General features: G+C 30.6%; 1 protein-coding gene across 2 annotated transcripts; it reads right to left on the reverse strand.

Annotated features, from left to right (window-relative positions):
- Positions 1 to 447: 447 nt before the first annotated feature.
- On the reverse strand, positions 448 to 6,241 carry LOC120075048 (xylan O-acetyltransferase 1). Of its 2 annotated transcripts, XM_039028199.2 has the most exons (6): positions 5,664 to 6,241; positions 4,943 to 5,550; positions 4,684 to 4,855; positions 4,166 to 4,365; positions 2,785 to 2,943; positions 448 to 1,049 (listed from the first exon to the last, which is right to left on the reverse strand). In XM_039028199.2, the coding sequence occupies exons 2-6, from the start codon at positions 5,512 to 5,514 to the stop codon at positions 701 to 703; spliced, it is 1,452 nt and encodes a 483-aa protein (XP_038884127.1). In that variant the 5' UTR covers positions 5,515 to 5,550; positions 5,664 to 6,241; the 3' UTR covers positions 448 to 700. The 2 variants fall into 2 exon arrangements, with proteins under 2 accessions (XP_038884127.1, XP_038884126.1); XM_039028198.2 differs by having other exon boundaries at positions 4,943 to 5,881.
- Between the last annotated feature and the right edge of the window lie 749 nt (positions 6,242 to 6,990).

Below are 6,990 nucleotides of genomic sequence, written 5' to 3' on the forward strand. Positions count from 1 at the left end.
AAAAAAATTAAGAATCTCCTTATCATTAAACACCTTGTCAGAAGATTAATGAGCAATTCAGACATAATGAACTCTTGACGAGAATTTCCCGACCATACACCCAACGATGCCAACGACGTCAGGAGATGATCTTCCGACATGTTTTTGGCTATTTCTCGATGATGTTAGGTATTGGGAGAGTATTTTTTTTCTTGCAGTATCGAGTGAGATCGACCAACAAGGTTTAGAATTAACGTTTTCTAACTTTCACACGGAGGTTTTGCTAATTTTTCCGAATATTATGTAATCTTCCCAAATTTTATATATTTTCAAAATTTCTCCTAATTCAATTATCGTTACCAAATATTATATCAATTAATTGCATAATTTTTCAAATCTTTAATCTAATTTCTATTTCCATGAATTTCTAAACTTTGAAAACTTGATAGTGCGACAATTTTCGCCATATGAACAAAGGCTTGCGCATGTTTTATTTGGGAGAGAAGAATTAATTGTTTTCCTTTTAACCTTACATTAAAAAAAAAAAAAAAAATTACACGAGAACTCAAACAGAAAAAAAGGGGAAATCAACAACAGAAACCCCAAGAAGATTTTCATATGAAGATATTATACAAAAGCTTGTTTTTTTAAAAAATAAAAAAAAAATAAAAATAAAAGAAAGAGGATCGGAGGTATGAAAAATGGTATAGTAAGGGCGTTGTTAGGAGTCAGAAATAATGCGTGTGTAAATAAACTCGTTCCAGGTGTCGGGCAGGCCGGGCAGACACCAGTGGATGCAATCGGCGTAGGTGGCGGGATCGGCCTGTTGTTCGGCGGTCAGCATTTTGCCCTGACGGATGGTGTAAACGGAGGTATGTGCGTCTTTACGGTACTCGGAGAGGGCGGTGATATTGATGAAATGGACCGGCACTTTTATTGTTTGTGTTACGTTCATCGCGATGTAGAATAGCCGACGGTCCGTCCCCACTTCTAACGGCGTTGTCATGTTTAGTACTGGCATTGTCTCTTTTGCGCATTTTATCCCTTCTGGATTGTTCCAATCCAAGCTTCTGTTGTTTTCCCAATCCCAAAAACATTATTACTCAAAATAATAATAATAATAATAATAATAATAATAATAATAATAATGATAAAATTAAGTGCTCTCTTGAATGTACATCTATGTATAGCTGTGTAACCTAATCATTGTTCTTCTTCATTTTTTTTTTATTGAATTTCGCAATAATACTAAAACTATGTAAAATAGTTAGATTCAAATACCTATTTCAGTATTTTTTATCTCTATATTTATAGTTTTGTTTTATTTTGGTCTTCGTACTTTCAAAAGATTCATTTTAATTCTTATATTTTTAAAAGAGACAATTTTGGTCCTTTTCATTTTTTAATGGATAAGAATTATCACTTTTTAAGAATTCAATGATCAAAACGATCTAAAATTGAAAGTATAAGAATCAAAATAAAAGTATTGGTATAGAGATTAAGATTGAAAATAAAAGTATCAAAATGAAAATTTATATAGACTACAATAAATCAAAATTAAAAATACAGGACCAAAATAGTATTTAACCTAAAATTTATTTTCAAAACTTAGTGCATATTTCAAAATTATTTTGAAATGGTTAAAATTACTTTCTTTTTATGCTCAAAATCATTTGAAAACACTTATTGAATCATCCGACATTTTAAATGTAATTTTCATTCATCAAAAATAGTTTTGAATCTCAAAAATATTTTATATAATAATTTTAAAAATAATAAAAATGTTTTTTTTAATAATTTTAAAATTACTCACAAACACGTTAGCGAATTTAATACTACTATTTGAAGAAAATAAACAACCCATCGAACAAAATTTTGATTTGATTAAATAAATAAGAGAGTGAAAAAAGAAATCAAATTGAAATAAGATAACGAAGAGAGACCCAACAAAATTGATTAATTGGCGGAGCTAGTTGTGGCTTTTTCAGATTAAAGTTTGTCTTTTTAAAGGATTCTTGTGACTTTTGCAATGATTTACGTGATTTGTATATGGGCTCCACTTGCAAAATTTCGGACTTGGAGAAAATATTTCTTGTTACGTTTCAAACGGTTTTCTTAGAAAAATTTTTAAAATGTTTTTTTTTTTTTAAAAAAAAACCTTTAATATTCGAACTACTCAACTATAGATGCAACAAATGATACATGTAATTACTTTTTCAAAACTAATTAACTAATAACAGGAGAAATAGTCTTTCTTTTTTAGGATGCATGCAATTAATTTTTCACAACTTTAAAGTTTACAAATTTATTGAGTAATTCTACATTTTCATTTTTCTTTATTTTTCATATTTATTGATAATTTCATCTTGCAATTCCACACTTTAAACACAAACTTACTAACTTAAATTATAAATTTAGGTAATTTTCGATTATCATTTTAAATTGTTTAATTAACTATTCGATCTATTCCACTTACGTATATATTAAGCTCTTCTACCCCACTTACACACATATATTATTATAAATAAAACTAGTGATTTGGTGGATTAATACACAATAATTATGATGTTTCTTTCACTCCATTATTATTATTTTCTTGTTGACAATCTCTCCTCCATTATTTTAATTACACAAGAAACGGTATTAGGTATATTCGTATATATGAATGATTGATATTTGTTAAACGTTTAAGATTTAAACAACATATTGATGTTGTTGAAAGTGAATGCGTGTAAAGTAATAAAAGATTAAAATTAAAAAAGAGAGAGAGAGAGAGAGAGAAAATAAAAAAGATAGAAAAATTACTTGATATGAAGAGGAGACATGCTGCTAAAAAAGACAGTGGTTCGATTAGGGTTCACATTTTGTTCAACCCATCTCAGCCACGTGTTCAGTACTCTTCCATACGCTACTGGCCGATCAACTTCATCATACTCCGTTGATCCTTCATCAAACGATCCACGCCTATTTACATCAAATTACAAAAAAAAAGTGCAATTTATTAAGGCTGACAACGCTCCTATATTATATATATATATATATATATATATATATATATATATATATATATATATATATTTATTTATTTTAAGTTCATTCAGCAAAAAAACTCACTTTTTTATTTTTAATAAAAAAAATAAGGACAAACATCTATTTATACTCCAAAATTTTATGGGGAATTTGAAATAAAGACTATCATAAACTATAATAACCGGTGTCATAATAAATATTATTTTAAAATTCACAATTAATTACGTCAACACTATTTCAATATCACTGTTCACTACAGTATTTACTAATTGCTACAAATTTTACTATTTTACATTTATCATTTTTTATTCTTTGTTAGCGTGTTTACTATTTTCTTCTTAAACTAAAATAACTTACATCTCAAACGCATATTATTATAACCCAAACTAAAGTAATCTACACTTCAAATACAAATTATTAGCCTAACTATAAGAACCTAGGACTATTAGGAGTTATAGAATTACGAAGTTTTTCCAAATATAACATAATAGATGATGTAAACTGATATATTTACAAAAAAAAAAAAAAAATTTGAATATAAATTAATATAATTATTAGTTTCATGTTTGAATGGACACAACTCTTAGTATTTAGAGGTATAAGTTGATTTTTCTTTAAAAAATTTACTAGGTGATAAACTATAGCTAAGACACCGTTTGGTAACCATTTGATATTTGAAAATTAAGTCTACAAATCTCACTTTCATCCATTAGTTTCCAAGTTTTGTTAGGGAGTATTTTTAAAACCAAGCCAGATTTTGGAAACTTAGTTTTAAAAAACTTGTTTTTTCTTTCGAATATGACTAAAATTTCAACTCTTTTACTTAAAGATACAAATCATTCTAAGAAATTGAAAGAAAATAAACTTAATTGTCAAAAACAAAAAACAAAAAACAAAAAACAAAATGGTTAACAAATGAAGCATAAATGATTGAGTTGAGTCGAAAAAAGAATAGTCACATGCTTTCTATCTCTTTTAAAAGAAAAAAAAAATTAAAAAAAATTAGAGTAACTTTTTATTGGACAATTACTTAAGTTGCACAAAATTAAGTGTAGTGAAACCCAACATCCAAGTATTTTTCGTGTAAAAAATAAATGTAGAGTTGTAGTGAATGAAATATTTTTCAAGAAGTTATAGAATAGAGAAGAACACTTACAAAACTTTCATGGTGAAAGTATTCATCCACCAAATGTATGTATTGAAGACGAGATAATCAACATTTTTCCAATTCTCTCCATGCTTATCGATGGACTCAGGCATGATAATACGGTTCAAAATGCTGTGCATCTTTGGATCATCTGAATTTGACTCTACCAAAAACGGAGCCCAGTAGAATTCCACCGTAGCATTATAGTCCTGCACCCACACCATCATTCAACCTCAATATTATTTTTAGTTTCTTCGAAACAGAGTATTTCCAAAGCAAGAGGTCCACCGAAAAGACATCCAAATCCAACCAAACCCAAACCCCATCCCTCAAAACATCCCAATTTTCAATTAAATATAATTTCGTTACTAAAAATCAACAACACCCCTAATTTGGGTTTGTTTATATTGTTATTAACTAAGTTCCGTCGCAATAATTGAACCGGCCGCCGACGATTACGGACCGGCCGAAAAAACTATACCAAAGAACTCCAAGCAATTAAAAGAGACAAAGAAATAAATTTATACGTCAATTTTGAAGATAGCGAGAGATCCAGTCTTGTTCAAGCTTTTTCTGCCTGGAGGAATCGCTGATTGAACCAAGCAAACCATGGATTCCCATTGGTTTCTGTTCAATGAATCTCCCACAAACATCAGCCTCTTTCCTCTTAGTTTCTCCAGAAGCAATCTAGCTTTGAATCTTAAACAAGAAAACCCATAAATTAAATGATTGAATTGAAGTGTTTGAATGTAAAATCTTTCGAAAATTTTGGGGATTTAGTCTTACTTTGGTAAAGAACAATCTCTGGGTTGCCATCTCCAATTCTGATAAAGAGAATCTTTTCTTCCATTTCTTAAACAGGTAACTTGCGCTGTGAGAAATTCACATTCATCTTCTTTATATAAAGGATAAGAAGTGTTGTCAAAAACCCAATCTCCATTATACAGATCGCATTCTTCAGGGGGCAATTCAACATCGTCGTCATCTTCTTCTTCAATCACTGGCAATTGATCAACTTTCTGATTGCTCTGTTCTTCATCTTCTTTTGAAACAATGGATTTCAGATTAACGGATTCATCCGTTTCTATTTCTGATTCTGTTTCTTCTGAATTCTCCACCTGATTCGTTCCGAGTTGGGATCTTGAACTCACCGAAACGTCAGTTTGGAAAGCGTTGTGAACAGGGGAGCTCTGTTTTTCACTCTGTTCTTGAACGCCCTCTGTTTTAGAACCGGAAAATGGAAATTCAGCAATGGACTTCACGTCTTCATTGTACATGAAAACCCCAAACAGAAAAACGGAGAAAACGACTGCAAATATAGAGAGGTTGTTGTTCTTTCGAGCTTTCATTGCCGCCATTTCTGAAGAGAAAAGAGAGAATTTACGGCGAGACGGCTGCATTCGAGAAGAAGAAAATTAGTATTGGGTTTGCTGAAGAGAAGGAAGTTGAAATATAACGACGACATTGATTTGGGGTTTAGAGAGAGAGAAAAAGAGAAAAGCTTTACGTTGAGAATTAGGTTTTTGTTAGTCTAATTTGAGGTTTGGTGAAATGGGATTGTCTCATGAACGCCTCTTCTTTTTCCCTTCTGGTAGGAAGAGGAGATGTCTTTCTCAGTATTTTCATTTGATTTTTCTTTCTTTCTCTCCTTATGGCTAACTACTTCAAATCATCTACATTTGTTATGGATCCCCAAATAAAGATAACAGAATATTAAAAATGATTAGGCTGCACTCATACTTTAATCTCTTTTATCCACAAACAAAAAAAATTATTTATTTGACTATACAAAAGATGAGTGTGTAAAGAAATAGAGAATCTACACATAGATTTACATGGTTCATGTGTCGGACAAAGTAAGAGGACAATTTGGTCGTTTGAAATGACAAATATCAGATTTAAGGCATTCCAACATCATTAAACTAGGACGAGAGAGAAGAGAGAGAAAGGAAAAGAGAGAGAGGAGTGAGCTCAAAGTTTAGTTTTTTCTTTAAAGGAGATTGTTGGTTCTGAGTTCGTTTTCGAATCTGAGTTAGTGAAATGGACGGGAAGAAGGAGCGGAGGAAGAGAGACAGTTTTGGATGCGTGAAAAGTGAAGAACTTGGAATGACAAAGTAATTTAACTGGTTTTGATCTGACGGTCATACTTTGTCCCATCTTTGGTGGGGGCCCTGCAAGATGGAGGGTCCTGATTCTTTGTTTCCAGCCTTATAACCTGACCTTGTACTTGCCATCTTTGTGGGTCTCTTATTGGATATGATCTACAATCAATCGCATGCCATGGCCACCAGTTCTCTATGAAATTATAGAGCTTTCAAAATCCTAATTAATACCTTTTCTTTCTGTGATTCTAAATTCTAATTCTAGCCACCACAAAATTTCTTTTATATATATATATATATAATTAGGTTAACTTAATTACATGGGTTGGTCCAAGCTTCGATGAAAGACCAAAGAGTCGAATAAACTGTTGTTGCCATTGAATATGGTCTATAGATTATACGTTTTGTGCTCATCATAATTAAACATGTGTTATATTACAAGTTTATTCCATAAAATTTGAACTCTTGGTCTATTTTAATTATTATCTTTCAAGGTTATCTAATAATTTTTGTTTGAAAAAGTGTATTAAAATCAATAAGAGTGAATTTTGCTCCACGGTAATTGACAATCTTTCTCTTTAGAGGTTGAATGTTTGATTTCCCACCTTTGCCGTTGTTATAAAAAAAACACATTTAAACATTAATAGTATGTCTTATAATCACTGTAGTTTAAATGTTATACCCTACATATGGTGCTATCAATTGATTGCACATACTTTGTACCAATTACAC

This window comes from Benincasa hispida, chromosome 4, assembly GCF_027475165.1.
Source record: "Benincasa hispida cultivar pf3 chromosome 4, pf3_genome.v1.1, whole genome shotgun sequence".
NCBI lineage: Eukaryota > Viridiplantae > Streptophyta > Magnoliopsida > Cucurbitales > Cucurbitaceae > Benincasa > Benincasa hispida.